Below are 19904 nucleotides of genomic sequence, written 5' to 3'. Positions count from 1 at the left end.
ATGGCGCAGGCGATATTCGAGGCGCTGGAAGGTATATCTCGGGGAGCCGGGCGGGTTGAGGCCTCGCGGCGGGGAAAGTCCATTAAAAAAAAAAAAAGCGCGGCTATTCCACGCTGGGCGCCTCCCTCCCGCCGTTGTGGATGGGACGGGGGCTGAGAAGGCGGCGGTGCCGCCTTAAGCCATCTCTGGCGCTGAGGGAGGGTTCCTGGAACAGCCACTGTTCAGTGTCTGTCTTGGAGAGTAATCGCACCATCCGGCGATCTGCGTGCGCGGGTTTGTTTCGCCCGATAAATCCCGGAGGAGCCAAATCTTGGCAAGGGACGAAAAGCAAGCAGGCGGCTCGGGTCCTCCTGGATATTGTTCCCAAAGGAAGAAGGGACGGTGGCTCTGTCATTGCTACCTCCGCTTTTGCAAATTCCCCTCAAAGGGCATTTGTTGCTTTAATTTTCTCTCTGTGAGAGTCCCTTTTACCTCTAAAGGTGCCTTTGCTAGATTCTTGAATAATGCAGCTTGTGTAACATCGCCACCGTTCCCTGGAAGAATTGCATCGTAGTTATTAGTGTGCCATTAAAGTCTGGGCACGTACATTTGTGAAAACCGCTGCCGCTAAGGCTATTTTTTACAAATGCAAATGCAGTTGCTACCTGCAGTGGCAGTTCAAAATTGAAAATGTTTCCTGGTTGCAAATTACATTCCCTCCCCCTAACTGCATCAAACTTTAAGATACGGTATGCTTCTGTAAAAACTGAACGTTTAAGAAGAATAATCCCTGATGAGTTGGATCAGCAATCTGTGTAATGCAGCTCCCTGTCTATTTTGGCCAACTGGATCCTTTTCCACAATGTTATATAATTTAAAAGAACATCTATTGGTTACATGATTTACACATCTCAGGACCGACTAATGTGGCTAGTTTAGGTTCTGTTTCCATTGTTGTGTGAATGCAGCCACTTAAATTTATTATGTCTTCTGAAAATGCTCTAAAACAGCAATTGTATCATGTTTGTCTGGAAGAAACCCAAGGTTTTGTATGTTGTGTTGAACAGTAATTTCTTTTACTTATTGTTTATTTACTAGGCCCTATTGCCCAGGCCATTGAAACATAAGCCAGATAAATATTTAGCCTAGTCTGACAAGTAAATTCAACCATTGGCGGGTGATTTTGCAGTTGATGTGGCATGTGATATTACAGCAGTGAAACAGTTTAGTGGGCTGTCATATCACAAGTCTTTCAGAAAAGTGTGCTAATCCTTTAAGTATTGTATAAAAAGAAACAATTACTAGATCCCATACTCTGGTCTATAAAAACTCCTTGTCACTTTTAGGTTTGAAAGTTGGTGGTTCCATGTTCTGTATAGTGAAATCTGACACAAACCATTGATTAAATTAATACCAAAGAATAAACCACTATCCAAACAATGATTGGATCTGTGCAAAACATTCTTATTTTGGAACAGTTTGATATGAGGCCTGTCTCAACTTGAAAAAACATGTGTTACCTCAACATCGACAATTTAAGAACTGAAAGTGCTGCTTCACTTTATTGGAAATCTTGTCTCTTTACTAAGTGCATCTTTGAGGCTTAGAATAGCTAGTAATAATATTGGACACAAGATGCCCTCAAGCTATTTCAAAATCTATCTTATGATGTTCTTAAAATTATCTTCTTTTAAAAAAGAAGTTTTTGAGACAGTTTTTCTATCTAATTCTTAGGATACAGGGCTCATTTTGATTTTCTCCCTCTGAGTTTATTTTGTTCTTTGAGCTAGCAGAGACTACTGCTTCCACCATCTTTTAAAAAATATCAGTGGTAATTTCCTTTTGATCAAATTGACGGCCAGTTGGTAGAAAAATGACAGAACCTTTCTACATGGCACTAATATATAACACATATGTATTCCAAATCTCTATCTGGTAGAATAGAAAGTAACTAAGGTTCCTTTTTTCTGGATCTTCATCTTTTGTTTAGGAGGATTATGACAAATTTTCTTGTCTGAACACTTGCATATACATCACATATAACTTATGTATGAATTTACAGCTCCTTTCCAACTATAGTTAACCCAAACACAGTTTCATTCTGGAAAAGCATTTAGTGTATTTAAAATACATACATAATATTTATACCAACATTATAATCAAGATACTTTTATTGGAGGTGATGAGAAAGAGCTTACATGACAAGAGAGGTAATTACTACAGATTATGGATGGAGGAGGAGGAGGAGGAGGAGGGAAGGAGTGGAATTAGGGATTATTACTACAGTCTCCTATATTATCTTGAAGCATGATGTTATTAAGATATTGGCTAATTTGCAGTTTCAAACTATATTACAGTAGTTAAAAGCCATCAAACTTTCACAAAGGTAAAAGAAAAAAGAACTGAGCTGTAAGGCCAGGTTCCTGAAAGTCCAGAGTGGCACCTTGGAACCAGGAAGAGAAAGAAGATCCTACCTAATCAAATGTAAAGAGGTGGCAATTTTGTCAAGTAATGGAGTGTGTGTGTTTGTGTGACCAGACAATTGTAAACATAACACATATGTTTGTGATCTGAATTGATTAAGTACAGTACTTGAGTTAATAAAGATCCCTACATTGTAAGAAAACTGGAAATAACATGGAAGTTAATGTGCCGAAATAGGTTTTATCACAGTCAATTTTTCATAATTTTTGTCCCTGGAAGGAATACAGATCTTCTGATTGCCATTTCTATTCCTTCCAGGAATGGATAATCAGACAGTGCTAGCTGTTCAGTCCTTGTTAGATGGCCAAGGAGGTGTTACAGATCCATCATCACAGACAGTCAACACATCTTCATCCATCCAGTCCATGGGTGAGTCTTGCATTGGGACTTCTTTGTTGCTTCTTGTGATGTGCAGTAACACAGTAATTGGTTCCAGTGTGTCTGTGAGTGTATGCATGCACTACTACTTTATTCTTTATCCCTTGTATTCAAAGAGTTATATGATCCTGAAACAATATTAATGAAACCATTTTATATTCACTAGCTGTGCAAAAAATTGTAGTAGGGAAGTTAATTTGCTATGTATTATCACCTTGCTGCCATTAACATAAATTCATTTAGCATAAGATATCACTTTATTTGGTTTTGTTCTCACTATACCTTTATTTTTTAAATAGACATATATGATTGCTGATTCAGGATACTGTTTTCCCAGGACAGTTAGCAATTGTTTTAAAAACAAACACACAAAGACATTATATAAAAACATAATTAAAAATACTATTAAATAACGTCTGTGTAGCATATCCAATTCAAATTTATTTCTGCAATTTATATGCTGCTCAATTCCAAAAAGGTTCTGAGTAGTTCATAGTATTATAATATGCTATCATGAAGACCTGTGACAATTAAAAAGGTTATTGCATAGTGTTGACAATAAAATAGGCTCTAGAGCATTTCAGAGTTGGAGGATTAGCACTGAGAAGGCCCACATCTGAGAAATTACCTGCCACACTCAGGCATCATGTATAGCTAAAATCATACCAGTTGGAGTTCTGTTCAAATACCATGCAGGACCTTAGAGGTTAATATTTATCTCTTCAACTGCAATCAGAAAAAAATTGAGGCCAAGTAAAGATGGCATAAAACTGGTATAATATGGTTATAACATCCAATTCCATTCAGTACTCTTACTGCCAAATTTGATGATAACTGAAGTTTCTGGATGGTTTTCAGAGACAATCCAATATATAATGGATTATGGCAATCTAGATGAGAGATTAACCAAGCATGGTTTATTGATATGAGACTATATTTTAGTAGGATCATAGCTATTGTACCAATTTTGGCCAATGAAAGGCATTATGTATACCTGAGCCTGTAGTGATAGAGATGAATCTAAATGGATGTCCAGTCTACAAATTTGACTGTTTTGGGGAGTGTAGCCTTTTCTGAAACAGTCTTTTCATGCTATGATACTTAAGTGAGACAGCACATGATTGCCAACTTTCCCTGCTGACTTCCCCAGATGCTGCAATGCCACTAAGACATGTTTGTTGCCAAGCGTCCAAATTGCAACCATGAGACTGTGGGGACAGTGCAGCGGTTGTAAGTGCAAGGAATGGATTGTAAGCCACTTTTTTCCCAGGCACCGTCATAACTTTGAATAGTTGCTAAATGAATAGTCACACATTGGGGACGTCAGATGGGATGTGCTGTGAGAAAGCTAAGGATTCTCCCAACTCCAGAGGGACAATTTTTAGTTAATAATTTCTTATCACTTTGTTCTGCTGAAACTTGGTGTCTTCTTCGGAGGAAGTCTTTGAGGTTAAATAAATTTTTTTTTTTCTTTCCCTGATTTCAGATGACGAAGATGTATTTCTCTGTGGGAAATGTAAGAAGCAATTCAACTCATTGCCAGCATTCATGACTCATAAGCGGGAACAGTGTCAAGGCCATGCCCCCTCACTGGCTACAGTCTCCTTAGCTACTAACAGTGTTTATACTCCGTCCATTACCTCAGTACAGCAGGCTCAGACCACCAATCGTCAGGTAGAGATGCTGAATGCTGGAGCTTTTTGTGGCTGGGTCACCAGTTATACCTAAGCATACCTGTGTACTAAATATGCAAGTGTTTCCTCTTATATTCCAAAGTCAATCTCAGCATGTGTAAAACCTGTTATTGGTTGTCATTGATTACCTTAAGAGCAATGGTCCCCAACCTTTCTGGCTTGGCAGACTGGCGGGGGGGGGGAAGAGGGGATGGTTCTGTGTGAGTGGCAGGCATGCATGTACATGCATGCTTGCCCGCCGCTTGTGCGGCCCTGTTCCGAACAGATTGCGTCCCGGTAGTGGGCCACGGCCCAGGAGTTGGGGACTGTAGTGATGTAAAACAGAGGTAGCGGACTCAGTATGGGGATTGGCAGTGGAGGTAGCCGAGTTCAAGCTGGTGTAACATCTAGAATGGGTGGGCTTAGAGTTTAAGTTTGGGAAGGCTGCAATAGCATATCTGAAATAAAAACCAGATTTCCTCCTGTTTAATGACTTAATTGCTAGCTGAACAATGTTTTACCCTTTTTGCCATGCTACATAATTAATACAGAAGAGGTTTATTCACAGAATTTTGACTTTTACTACATAATTTCTTACAGGGAGTAGTTACACTGAATGAGTTGTTTTACTTTGTTTCTATGTCATCCCCAAGAATTTTCTGAAAAATGTCTTGCCGAATATCCAATGTAAGATTTTATTTTATCCATTTTGCTCAGCAGATCTCTACATATATTACTGTTCCACCCTCTCCTTTGATCCAAACACTAGTCCAAGGGAATATCTTAGTGAGCGATGAGGTTTTGATGTCAGCCATGTCTGCTTTCACAACCCTGGACCAGCCAATGTCCACAGTGCAACCCACTGTGCAGGTAATTTTTTTTTCTGTGCCATTTAAGGCATACACAAGCTCTGACAAATGGAATATGCTATAAAAACAAAAATTAATAAGTATATTGTAAATGAATGTTTAATGTCTGATGACAACATACCGTATGCGTAATATTGTGTAGTAGGACTGGACAGCAATCTGAAGGGCAAAATATAATTTGAAGCACAGGGCAGGCACACACATAAAATAAAATGGACATATTTTAAACCATCCATGTATTCACCATTCATTCATTCATAGGATTGTGTTAATGTTGCTAAGAAATCTATATCTATACAGTCTCTCTCTCTCTCTCTCTCTCTCTCTCTCTCTCTCTCTCTCTCTCTCTCTCTCTCTCTCTATCATCTATCTATCTATCATCTATCTATCTGTCTGTCTGTCTGTCTGTCTGTCTGTCTGTCTGTCTGTCTGTCTGTCTGTCTGTCTGTCTGTCTGTCTGTCTATCTATCTATCTAGAGAGCAGGGGTTGACCTTGACTTGAGGCATTTTTTTATCTTTGTGGTTCAGTTTCTTTGATGTAATAATATTGTTATGTTGAAAATGTAAATGGATACAGTTGTTCCTTAGAAGAGATCCCTACATTATTAAATAAATGTAAACTATGATTTGCATATACATGAACTTTATCATGACAGTTTTATTTTGCTAGTACGCAGAAATACATGGGTATTGATATTGGTTATATTAGGAAGCTTAAAATCTTTTTGAAAATATTGTTCATATTCATGGACCAAAGAGAGGAAGAGAAGGAAGGAAGGAAGGAAGGAAGGAAGGAAGGAAGGAAGGAAGGAAGGAAGACTAATTTCTGATTTTTGTTTTTAGAGCAGCTTGAATATGCATCCTGGAGCAGGATACCTCTCTCAGCCTCCACCCCCCCCTCCACCCCCTCAACCACCCCCTCCACAACCTCGAACCCTTGGAGTGCCAGGCCCGGCCAGTGCAGGTAGCAGTGGAGTAGCAGAAGTCTACAATACATCTACTTCCATGTCTGGGAATGGGACGGTAGAAATACAGAATCTGGGGATGCAGCCGTATCCACCTTTGGAGGTAAAAATGGCTGCCTGTCTTAGTGATTATGTTCTCCCTTGTGGCAATTACATGGTCTCATGGGCCTTGGTAAAATGATACTGACTCTGATTTTACTCAGCCTCAAAATACCATTTTTGTTGGTTTTCAGAAAGTGGCATAGCTAAATGCACAAGGTTATATTATAATAGATGATTTTTTATTTATTTTATTTATTTATTCGATTTATATCCCGCCCTTCTCCTTACCGGACTCAGGGCGGCTGACAGCCTTATAGATGATAATAGCCTTAATAGATGATAATTTTAATAGATGATAATTTTCTTCCTAAGGAAAATGGTTGTGAAATAGTTCCCAGTCTCTGAAAGAAGGAAATTTATTTATGTTCTATACAGATTGTCTAAACTGAGAGATAAGTATTACTTAAATATAGTCTGCTGGGCTGCACATGACCAGAAGGAGGAATATTATATATTGACCTACAGGTGTCATAGGAATTTGTCCATGGACGTTTGAATGATTGTTGAATAGAGAAGTAAGATAATAATACTTAACACAAATAAATGTAACAATGTGTCCTGGAATGCCAAAGCTAAGTCAGGTATTAAAGAATCTGACTTTCAAGAGGTAGAGCTTACAGATTTACTGTACAGACTCAGTATTGAGGCTGGATAAGAAATTTCAGAAGGCTCTTATTCAGAAATTGTATTTAAATGGTCATAACTATTAGATTGTAGATTACAATTAGATTATAGATTAGAAAATCTAGATTGTGCATAATTAGAAAAAAATAATATAGAAGAAATGAAAATGATGTTTTAACCACAGAGAAAGTTCTCCACATTTGGCAAGATTGGTATAGGATATCTGAAACCTAACTGCAGTTAAATTTAATAAGCAACTGGTACTGACTTATGTTAACTACTGTAACTATATTTAAGGTTTGTCAATGTTTATCCAAAACAGCAAATTATAGTTAGTTAAAAACAGGATTAGCACCAGTTTCTCCACATGGCCATACTAGAAGACGATGCAAATGTATAAGCAGTGCAGGAGTTTGTTGTTTTCACCTGTAAGCAACAGAACTTTGCTTTGCTTCCTACTTCCAAACTTTGAGCTGACAATGGAAGTCAAGACAGCCTATTTCTCTTCTGTGTGATGGTTGGAAAGTCATGGTTGTCAGAATGCTGAATCAGAAATGATGGAGCTTTGAATTACAGGCAGTCCTCGACCTACAACCACAATTAAGCCCAAAATTTCTGTTGTTAAGTGAGACACTTGTTAAGTGAGTTTTGGCCCATTGTATGACCTTTCTTGTCACAGTTGTTAAGTGAATCACTTCAGTTGTTAAGTTAGTCACACAGACGGTTGTTAAGTGAATCTGGCTTCCCCATTGACTGCTTTGTCAGAAAGTTGCAAAAGGTGATCACATGACCTTGGGACACAGCAACAGTGATAAGTATGAAACAGTTGCCAAGCATCTGAATTTTGATCACATGATCATGGGGATGCTGGAAAGGTGGTAAATGTGAAAAATGGTCATAAGTCACTTTTTTCAGTGCCGTTGTAACTTTGAATGGTCTGTTTAAATGAACTGTTGTAAGTTGAGGACTACCTGTATTTATATTTTTCTGTCAGATACGTTATCACTGATTTCTGTTTCAGGTGCCCAGCCAATGTGTGGAAAACCCAGTGTATCCTTCCCCTCCAGTATATAATCCAAGCAAACAAAGCTTTAAGTCTAAAAGTGCCAATGCTGCTGCTTCCTTGAATAATACATGCGGAGGAAATCTGACCAATTTTGATTCTGCTTCCAAGAACCGTCGTTCCAAACCAGACAATAACTTGCTTGAAGGTAAATCTTCTTGGTACTCATTCTTGCTGTAGTCTTAATTACATTTAAGTAAGACAGAATGTGGAGTCCATGACACTGGAAGACTTGGGTGACGTATTGTCAAGGGAAATCTATGATCCTCCATATAGTCCTGGACTGTGATTCTTGTACCCCAAAGCTAACATGGCAAATAATAATTGAGGATGATAAACATTTAATCCATAAACTTCTGGAAGGGCATATAACCCAAACACTGGTTATTAGAATCCCGAGAACACATTATTTTATAACTATATAAAATTGTTAATGTATTATTTCCTATTCAATGCTGAAACATGTGAAATAAAAGATTCACATCATTAGCCTCTAATCGATATACAAACTGTCTTTATTTGGAAGATGTAATAAAATATGAAAAATATTTTGGATGGTATAGGAATGTGAAACTTTGGTTCATTTCATATTTCATAAAGTTCACAAACATGTAGCTGTTGTGTTCTCATTATAAAGAAGGAACTAACAGATATGCTTGAATGGGCTCATTTTGTTATTCAGGTTATTTTTAGGACAGGGTTTTTCTTTTTCTTTTTGATTAACAAATTAACAAATCAAGTTGAATAGATGTCGCTATAAATTTATAAAATAGAAATCTGTGTTCCTGTAGGAAATCACATTTAAACCTCAAGAAATTTATGTTTTTCAGTGTCATTTTGTATTGCACATTATTGGAATATTGGTTCAGTATTAACTTTTCAGTGCGTTCATTGTAATCCACTAATATGGATGACTACAACATTGTAACCCATGAAAGCTGAGCTATTGTTCTGATGTTGTAGGAAATGTTGCAGTGCCATTCCTTCCCATGACATCAGAAAATATGAAAAATCCAGTATAGGTAGGAGAAGCCAATGTTGCAGCTCTTTTCCTTGCCAAGATGAATGCAGTCTGAATTAATGTGGTGTAAACGCAAGATGTAAAGCAGGAAGTCCCATGATAACAGAGAATGCAAATAATGGTTTTACATTCCTCCCACATAAGGTTACTTTGTTCGATTTCTCCACTATTTTCATTCTGTTCTTCCCATAAGGCAAATGTACTCAAAATCCCTGCTGCACTTCCCTTCCTCAAACTTAATTCTAATTTGATGGGTAGAATGGACAAACAAACAAGAATCCATAACAGGATGGTCTTTTTTGACATAAATTCATGCTTGTTTTTTGCTGTTTGCATTTCAGGAAAGCCCAAGTCACCAAAACTGAAATGTACATACTGTGATAAAGCCTTCACCAAGAATTTTGATCTGCAGCAACATATCAGGAGGTAGTGTTGAGCTTCCAAAATCGGACAGAAGCAGTGTCTGTTTGGACAGGCCAAGGACTTGATTGGATATTCTGAGCAACAATTGGAGCCATTCTTACTTGCTGGCAAGAGCTATGGAAAATAAAGCCATCTCTCTGCTTGGTCAGTGTGATCCCCCAAATGTTGAACACTGGTCTCTGTATGGTGTATGTGTGAAACTTAAATCTTGGTCCTGATTGCTGAACCACCAGGTCTTCCAGAGTCTCAAGTGATAACAACATTTTGCACATAATTTTAAGGCAGGATTTGTTTTATTATTATTGGATAAACCATTATGGCCTGCTTGACCCATAACTCTGAACTACAGTAGGAGAGAGACAGAGGTATACCATTTTAGGCTGCAGATGAGAGTTAGTATGATGTCATGTTTCCCCAGGCAGATTCTTGTCACATGGAAAAATACATCTCAAAACGATGTCTTTTATCTATCCTCCCTGAAGGGATAAGGTTCTTATGTGTAAGTTGCTTGTGTAAGAAAAGTTGCTTGTGAAAGAGCCTTCCAATCATGCAAATTCCTATCTATATGCAGTTTGGAATGCAACTTAATTGTAGTTATAAGCCAGCTGGAAAATTGTTCGGTATTAAAAGTTCAGTATTAAAGGATACAGGGAGTTAAAGTAAATGAAATACATAAATGATGGATTAACTTGCTCACTTAGAAGATTGTGTCTCCTCCCTGAATGCTGAGAGAGGAAACATCCTAAAACAGACTGAAGCCACCACAGTGAAGATTGTAGTCGAGTGCACTAGTAATATGTTTTCTCTCTGTTGAGATATTGTGATTCCTCTTCTCTGATGTAGTGTCTATTTTTCCTTCAGTCATACCGGGGAGAAGCCATTCCAGTGCATTGTGTGTGGTCGAGCTTTTGCGCAAAAATCCAATGTGAAGAAGCACATGCAGACACATAAGGTGTGGCCACCAGGAATTGGGTGTACCATCTCTCGGAGCTCTGTCACTGTGCAAGTCATGCAACTCAACCCCAACCAGCAGGAGGATGAGGAAAATGCAGGTGCATTATTAACTGCTTGAATGGCCAATCATATGGACCTGCTTCACCAAACCTCTGAATAATAGTGCTTCTATTATTCTATTATTCTGTTTTATAGATTTAGAGTTAGAAAAATAACTATGGTTACTGTTAGTTTAAGTATGTACTAGCATGTGAATCTATAAATCAGATATACAGTTGATGATCTTGCTCAGTCATAGCCCTTCATTTAATATTGTTTCATACTCTTGTAATTCTTAATCCTTTTGCAAATTTTTTCTTAACTTCTGGAATCTGTAATACTGATTTTCCCTTCTATAGTCTAAGCTTAAAATTAGATATATATTAAAAATCTGTCATCCTCAAGAAGAGAATATCCAAATGACCCTTTAGATATAATTGCTTTGCATTAGACAGGCCTTCTCCAACTGAAGATGATGTTGGTTAGTAATTATGAGAATTGGAATCTGGAGAGCAACAAATTGGAAAGCCCACATTAGATATATTCCTGAAACAGAAGCTGTGCATCTAGTGCTTGGATGTGGTATCACTCACTTCCTGAACATCTCTGTTACTGGCTCTGGATGATCATAAGAAATTACAATGATCCATGCACATCAATCCTTTTGCATATTGTGTAAATGTAACTGCTTGGACTAAGATTGTTTCCTGAGTTGTACATACCAACTGGTTGATAGGCAATGAAAAGAAGAATAGCCAACACCCCAGAAGACAAGTTCAGAATCCAAAAAGGTCTTGATAGACTTGAACAATGGGCCCTATCCAGCAAAATGATATTTAATGTGGAGAAAAGCAAGGTTTTATGCCTGGGCAGGAAAAACCAAAGGTACAAGTACCGATTAGTAAAACCTGGCTCAAAAACAATAACTGTTAGAGGGACTTTGGAGTCCTGGTGGACGATAACTTAAATGTGAGCCAGCAGTGTGTGGCAGCAGCCAAAAAAGCGAATACAATCCTTGGTTGTATAAACAGGCATAGAATCAAAATCACGTGAAGTATTAGTACCGCTTTATAAAGCCTTAGTAAGCCCACATCTGGAATACTGCATCCAGTTTTGGTCACCACATTACAAAACAGATGTTGAGACTTTGGAAAAAGTGCAAAGAAGAGCAACTAAGACGATTAAAGGCCTGGAGACTAAAACATATGAAGAACGGTTGCAGGATTTGGGAATGGCCAGTCTAGAGAAAAGGAGGATTAGAGGTGACGTGATAGCAGTATTCCAGTATCTGAGAGGCTGCCACAAGGTGGAGGGGATCCATTTATTTTCCAAAGCATCAGAAGTCAAGACAAGAAACAATGGATGGAAACTAATCAAGGAGAAAAGCAACCTGGAATTAAGGAGAAACTTCCTAACAGTGAGGACAATGAACCAGTGGAAGAGCTTGCCTTCAGACGTTGTGGATGTTTCATCACTCAAGGTTTTTAAGAAGAGACTGGACAGCCACTTGTCTGAAATGATATAGGAACTCCTGCTTGAGCAGGAGGCTGGACTAGAAGACCTCCAAGGTCTTCTCCAGCTCTATTCTGATTGAGATTGGTAAGGGCCAAACTGTTTTAAGTTATGATTGGGCTCACCAAGGCAAAAGCTGACAAAACAAGCCTGACAGTGCCAAATGAACTTATGTGTTAGAGAATATTTGTTCTACTTTAATCTCCTGTGCCCACATAACAAGTGTACTACTTTACCAAGGGCTAAGTTGTTCATTGCTTGAGAATATGAGAGGAGTACTTTAAAAACATATCATCTGGTCCACAATTTATTCCCACAGCGATGAAATAGGTATCAGTGGGCCACCTGAAAAGAGTTCACAAGTACAGTAAAGTCCTTATCTAGTGTTCTTTAGCAGCTGGCATTGTCAAGCATATCCCTCCAATGCTGGAGATAATATGTAACATTGGTGACAGGAGTTCTCACTGTAAAGTGAAATTGAGCATAGGTTTTATCGTCAGTTATAATGAATGAAATACAAAGACACACAAAGAAGGAAATCTAATTTCCACAGTTTTTCATCTTGGAAAAATGATTTATATTAATTCTATTTTGCTGATCTTGTTTGTAATCTTTTTGAAATGCTTATTTCTCTTAAAATGCTTGAAACTGAAACTAGTATTTCTGTGTTCTGTATCTTTTCCTTCAGGCTTAAACCATGCTCCAAGAAGCAGTCCTCCACAGCCTCAAGCCCTGCCTCCTGGAGAAGAACATGACGCTGCAAAGTTGGAAGCCAAGCAAGTGGTCTTGATAGACAGTTCTTATCAGTGCCAGTTCTGTCCTAACAAATTTAATACATATTTCCAGCTGAAATCACACATGACTCAGCATAAACATGAACAGGTAGATAGTTTATCATGAGATAGCTTCATTCTGTCACACCTAGCTTTTTATCACTTTTCCATGAGCTGGAGACCAATGCATGCATACTTCCAAATTTGCACAATCTATATAGGTTACAAAACTCACATGTAGAATGTTGGCTATTTTGCCAGCTATTTTTTCTTTAACCTATACAGTTTAAAATATAAAATGCTCTATGAGAAGGTAATGTTCTGTTTAATTTAATTGGCTTCTCACTGATTGACAAAGGCTCTTTGATGCTAGGTATGGAAATTGTGATTTGTATATATGCAAACTGTATTCTTGACACATTGATCCAGCCTAGGAATTTCCTCCTATGCATATTTTAACTTAGCTTTAGAAATATGTATTGAATAGATAACACAATATATTCTAGATAACAACACAAGCAATTCCATGGAACCTAATTCACAGATCTCTGATAGTTGAAATACATTTTTCAGTTATACTACCTTCATATTTTTCACCGTGTAAGAACCATACAATTCCATTTTTGTGTGCATGAATTATTATTCTGAGTACATTCAGTAAGTCATTGACCTATGTTTTGCTTGCAGGACATTCTAGTTTTCATTCTTGGAATTTCTAAGGAGATAGAGAACAAAAATTCTGCTCAAAATTCTAGAGAGCCATTGTTTGTGTAGAAACTATTCTAAGCTAGACGGTATCAGCCCATATCTTTGGTTCCTTATTGTAAGGAGGCAATCTAGAGGCAAATCTGGAGGCAAATCTCATGCAGTGACATAATGTGTAACCTCCGCAGGGAAATAGCTTTGTATTTTTCTCCATAAGGAAGAATTGAATGGTTCACTGCTAACTTCTGGGAGAGGCTGGCTGGAAGAAGAGAAGAATAATTCATTGTCTAGAGACATAGTACATAGATTTCACTGTGAGTGGGTACATCAATCTCACAAGAACCTTTAATTACATTTATATATTTAATGCTGAGAGTACAATACAGCTTGTTTGCTTTTGGTGGCACAGGATAATGCCGATTTAAATTCTCTTTTCTTACCATTAATGTGCAGGTGTACAAATGCGTTGTGAAAAGTTGTGCCCAGACATTTCAAAAGCTGGACTCTTTCTTAGAGCATATCAAGAACCACCAGGAAGAGCTGAGCTATCGTTGCCACCTCTGCAGCAAGGACTATCCTTCTCTGTATGAATTGGGTGTCCATCAATATTCCCACAGCTTGCTCCCTCAACACAGCCCCAAGAAGGACATGGCAGTTTACAAGTATGGCAGCACTGCAAATAGTAATATTTTTAATCTGTTTGGGAGAACAGTCAGTATCGGGCAATCATTTAAACTGCAGTTGGGAGAGCAGTCAGTGTTGTGGATTTGCTGTTGAATGATTTGGTACTTTCCTTTCTTTAAAAAAGTAACAAAATCAAACCCCCACTGTGAGAGTATAACCTGCTAGAGTTAAGAAAATATAATTCATTGATATTTATGTAGAGATTATTTTTTTCTATTTATGGCATACCAGAGGTATAAGATAAATAGGTTCCTCCTCAGAATCCATTCCATAAGCTTTCACTCTTTTGCAGGTAAATCTGATAATTTTGAACCCAGACTTCAGGCAATTATTTAGTTAATTTTTCAGCAAATTTTAATTTGCTTCAAGGATAGGGATTTTAAAGGGATTTTATAATTTTTCTAATACAGGTTATTTAATATATATTTTAATTTGGCTTTTAGATATTTATTGTATAGCTCTGTTTTTACTTACCTGTAAGCCGCCCTGAGTCCCTCGGGAGAAGGGCGGGGTATAAATTAAAGTAATAATAATAATAATAATAATAATAATAATAATAATAATAATAAGGATCTCTTAAGTGTTTTCCTCTTTGACAATGCTTTTTGCAAATGCATATGGGTAAGGAAACTATAGCTAGCCTGCAGACTTCAGCCATACTAATGCTTTCTTTCTTTCTTTCTTTCTTTCTTTCTTTCTTTCTTTCTTTCTTTCTTTCTTTCTTTCTTTCTTTCTCTCTCTCTCTCTCTCTCTCTCTCTCTCTCTCTCTCTCTCTCTCTCTCTCTCTCTCTCTCTTTCTTTCTTTCTTTCTTTCTTTCTTTCTTCAGGTGTGTCAAATGTGTAAATAAATATTCCACGCCAGAAGCCCTGGAGCATCACTTACAGACAGCAACACACAACTTCCCCTGTCCTCATTGTCAGAAGGTAGACAAGTAAATTGAGTTTCTGGAAAAATAAGTGATTCTATGATTTAAGCACCTAGAATAGCAAAATTTTGTCCCTTTATACTTTCATGTTTATTTCATAGTTTGTTTCTCAGGCTTTAGAATGAGAAAAGGGAGTCTTGCCCAAGATTGCTTATGTTTTCACACTTTTGTATAGTGGATACACACTTACATCCCGTTGAGTTGTACCATCTGTACTGAATAGGATGCTACTGGAGTGCCAGCACCTGAGTTGTCAAAATTATCTTCTCCTTTGCACAACATACTGTTCTGTGACTCATTACCTGACGCAGAGGTGTGTTTTTTTTAAAGTTCACTTGATTTAGGTTAGTAAAGTCTTTGCCTCATCTACTTTAGACTTTTACTGTATAGATTTGTTATACATACCCATTTCCTTAGGGAAAGAGTAGCTAATCTGTAGACCCTGGACCAAAAAGAGCCCTTGAAGCCCTCAGAGCATCCATCTAACCATTACTGATGAAAAGCAATGAAGGTATCCTGCTATCAATTAGTGTCTATTTCTTGAATCGAGAAATAGATGAAAACTGTAAAATAAGCCCCTAAAATGAAGCTTTCCATGTTAAAAAGTGAAGATAATCCTGAAATTTTCTAAAATTCAGCCTTGCCCTTATTTGAGATGTGACCTCCCCATTCACTTTTTAGTGTCAGTTTCTCAAAAAAATATTAAGAGTAAACTGACTGGTAATAATGGTAAAGGTTTGACTCTTGGGTGCATTCATCTCAAAACCAAAAATAACATTGACCACCAAGAGAAAGTTAAAATATTTAAAAGCATTTAAAACATTTAAAATACAAGGCAACCAAGCTTTCGTCGGGCACTCCCGACATCATCAGGGTTGAAAAAGGCGGTTAAGGGTGGAACCTTTATGCGGCCCTCAAGTGCCTGCATCCGGCTACGTGAACGTGTGATCGGACCCAGCTGCCTGTGCTCCTGCGCTCTGGATACATTCCTTTTACTTGTGCGTAAGCCCTTCACTTGAGGGCTGCATATAGGTTCCACCCTTAACTGCCTTTTTTCAACCCTGATGATGTCGGGAGTGCCCGATGAAAGCTTGGTTGCCTTGTATTTTAAATGTTTTAAATGCTTTTAATGTTTTAAATGCTTTTAAATATTTTAACTTTCTCTTGGTGGTCAATGTTATTTTTGGTTTTGAGATAAGAGTAAACTGTAGCCACAAAATAGTGCCCCCTCCTGGTCTGACTGGTATTACTACCCTTCTAAATGACCTTAACCAGTGTTTTAATGACATTGCCTTTTTTTAATAGGTGTTTCCCTGTGAAAGGTACTTGCGAAGGCATCTCCCTACACACGGAGGAGGAGGTAAATTTAAGTGCCAGATCTGCAAAAAGTTCTTCCGCCGAGAACACTACCTCAAATTACACGCACACATTCATTCAGGTAAGAAATGGCAGAAATCGGTTTCCAATCTGTTGAACCTCTTCATGTTTTAAGGTTCTCCTGTCATCATCTTCAGTGGTCGTTGATACCTTACGTTTGTTGAGTTTTGCCTCCCTATTTGAAAAATTGTGTTCTCTTAACAATATTCTTAATTTCTGTCTGATGGATCACTATTTTGATTGGAACCATTTGAATATATGTTAAACATACAAGCATCTATTAGAAGCAATACATCAGAGACAGGAAAGGTCTTGGGGAACTAATCCCAATTCTATTTAATCATGTTTCTGTTACCCAGGAATAGAAAATGACTTATTAGAATGCTTTTTAACCAAACCCATTTATTGCTGAATTCATACCTCTTTCCTGTGCAGGTGAAAAGCCTTTTAAGTGTTCAGTGTGTGACTCAGCCTTCAACAGGAAAGATAAACTCAAACGGCATATGCTGATCCATGAGCCTTTCAAGAAATATAAATGTCCATTCTCGTAAGTATCAGAGGGCCCACAGTAACACTAGCTTCCTATTGGATTGCTTAGGTTTTGGAAAATAAAATGACGCAAATAATTAGCAGCTTTTTGAACAAATGCATATAAAGGAGATGGAATTGCCTTATTTTTATTGATTGAGGTTGGCCAAATCAGAAGTTCCCAAACTTTCTCAGTTCATAGCACCTCCCAGTGGTTCCCAGCTTGTGGGTTGTGACATTCTCACTAACAGCTCCATTTATTAAATAGTATCCCGTAATACATCTGTGCATAGTTTGGGTACAGCAGGGTTAAGTGTTTTGTACCAAGGTTACTTGTTTAAAACAAAGCCCTGGTCACACACATTGAGTTATTACACTACACTGAAAACCAGTTTTGAAATGAAAGGAAGACTAAGTTGAAAAAAATTGTGGTTTACGCAGGTGGTCCATGCTGTTGTAAGGTGCTCCCAGGTGGCCCTATCGCACATCATCTCACACTTAACCATAGACCTATGGTTTGTCTGTAGTCTCATGTAGACCTATCATCCCAAAGCTCTCATTATATTGAAAGCATTGTTTCTGTTAAATTCTGCTTTGTCTGGCTTCTCTACCTCTTCCCATTCCTGGCTTTATTGGGTGACTTTGACTTTCTTAAATTGTGCAATAAAGTAGCAACCTTGCTTGGAGGTAGATTGTTCACTTTAATAGTCTTTTATTCTTTCTACCTCTTTAATTAAGGACCAATATGCAGTTATTTTTTGTTGTTTTTTCATAGGGTAATTTTCAAAAATATTGTGAAAGAGAAATGGAACAAAATTCTTTCCATCACCGCGTAGGGTCTTCATTCTTGCAGCAGAAGAGAATATAAGTAACTCAGGGTAGAACTGTAGGGTTCTTTGTGCTCTTTTGGTGCAGACTAGGTAACATTATCATTGTGAGGGAAAATAGCAAGCTACTACATAAAGTCCTTGTTCAACAACCATTCGCAGTTATGACAGTGATGAAAAAATAATTTTACAACCAATCCTCACATTTACAACCTTTGGAGGTCTGTAAAGCAAAGTAAAGCTGAAGTAAGATCATAAGCAGAGTCATGATTTTACTTAGCAATCACTTCACTTAATGACTGAGTTGCCAGTCCCAATTGTGGTTGCTAAACAAGGACTATCCGTATATATAAAACAACTGTCTTTTGTATTGATGATGTTACATAGCATGAAAATAAAATGTGTGCAAGGAAATAACCAAGCTCAGAAAGCACCAAGAACTCAACACTTCTTTCTTGCTATAGCAAAAGGTTTGATAATTTAAACTTGCTTCTGCTAAAATGACTATCTTTGTTTTAGTGAAAAAGAATTATCTGTTCAAAGAAGGATGATTGTACAGATATTTTAATAAATGAATAATCTTAGAAGTTCCTCTCTGCATAGCTTATTTTTATTTTGTTATTCAGAAATCACACAGGCTGCAGTAAAGAGTTCAATAGACCGGACAAACTGAAAGCTCATATTTTGTCCCATTCAGGTATGTAGAATTATTGCTTTGATTTGGATCAGTACTGAAAATAATTATAATTAATATATTGAATATTAATAAAGCATTTTATATTTTGTTTCTCAACTTCAGTGAAGATTAGAAGCAGTGCAATTCAGTCCTAACAATTTATGTTTTCCCTTTTTGAGCTTTGAATCAAATAAATCCAATTCTAGCTACCATTGGGATTGAATTAACGATTCCACATTGAATTGTTATGCTGTAATTTATTCACAAGAGCCAAAGATAGCGAAACCTTCAATAAATCATATCTATTCAAAGTAGCTGAGTTTGCATAGCTTCCTATATAAAATATGGTTTATATCACCAGTGTAATTATATAGAATTGTATGTAGAATTGATGCAGAGTCACTAAGAAAGTGTGCCATAAAGTTTAGGTTCAAATCTGGCTTCACTCACAAAATTATTAATTGGGTTTAGATGAGGCCTTCAGAAACTTTTTATATCAAAGCTGTTTGCTGCATTCTTTCGTTTTTAGGTATGAAGATCCACAAGTGCCAGTACTGTAACAAAGCCTTCAGCCGACGAGCTCATATGATGGAACATCAGCGTTCTCACACTGGCAACTATAAGTACCGTTGCCCTACATGTAGCAAAGGTTTTACCCGCCAGAAGTACATGAAGGACCACAAATGTAGGCTGAACTCATCAAAGGATAAAGAATTGCCAGTCAGAAAATCCCAGAAGAAGTGGGGGGCACGTGGGCGGAAAGTGGGGCTTCCTCTTTCAGCTCAGTTGGCTTTCACAGAACTCAAAGACACTACAGGTGGAGAGAGCCTTCAAAAAAGTGGTCCTAATAAAGAACAATTTTCTGAACCTGACACTGTTCTATCCATTGTGGTTGGCAGGTCAGCAGCAAATTCAGACACTGACAACCCTGGCCAGCATTCTGGCATCTCACCCAACCTTTCTCTGACAGAATTGCAGCCTGGCTCTGAGAGTCCATGTGCCATGCTGGCAGTCCCTGTTTACATCCACACTACTGACTAAATTGATGAATGCTATGCTGCGTCCATTTAGTAGGAGGGAAAGTTCCTGTGTTTACTCATACAAAAGAACTGCTGCAGAGAGTGAGAAATGAATGGTGGTGTATGTGTATAAATGTTTGGCTTCACTGATGCAGAGGACAACATTCTTTTAAAGAAACGTGTTACAAAGTGAAAACATTCCTCTCCTTATCTGGATGAATTAATTGGAAGAAGCTGTTAAAAACAGATGGGGATAGTTACCTTCTTTTCATTTAAAGATACTCAGTGCTTAAATATTCATTC

General features: G+C 37.7%; 1 protein-coding gene across 3 annotated transcripts; it reads left to right on the top strand.

Moving 5' to 3' along the window:
• Positions 1-19891, top strand: ZNF341 (zinc finger protein 341). Of its 3 annotated transcripts, none has more exons than XM_015823215.1 (15): positions 1-31; positions 2722-2832; positions 4328-4515; positions 5235-5384; positions 6227-6451; positions 8096-8267; positions 9497-9584; positions 10443-10633; positions 12775-12968; positions 14018-14226; positions 15076-15172; positions 16480-16612; positions 16987-17098; positions 18533-18603; positions 19112-19891. In XM_015823215.1, exons 1-15 carry the CDS (start codon positions 1-3, stop codon positions 19621-19623), a joined length of 2484 nt encoding a protein of 827 aa, XP_015678701.1. In that variant the 3' UTR covers positions 19624-19891. The 3 variants fall into 3 exon arrangements, with proteins under 3 accessions (XP_015678701.1, XP_015678700.1, XP_015678702.1); XM_015823214.1 differs by having other exon boundaries at positions 8096-8285; positions 9500-9584; XM_015823216.1 differs by having other exon boundaries at positions 5232-5384; positions 8096-8285; positions 9500-9584.
• Positions 19892-19904: the final 13 nt, after the last annotated feature.

Source organism: Protobothrops mucrosquamatus, unplaced genomic scaffold (assembly GCF_001527695.2).
Source record: "Protobothrops mucrosquamatus isolate PMUCROS unplaced genomic scaffold, P.Mucros_1.0 scaffold1801, whole genome shotgun sequence".
Classification (NCBI taxonomy): Eukaryota; Metazoa; Chordata; class Lepidosauria; order Squamata; family Viperidae; genus Protobothrops; species Protobothrops mucrosquamatus.
The sequence above is the reverse complement of the archived record's forward strand: the minus strand, read 5'-3'. Positions and strand labels throughout refer to the sequence as shown.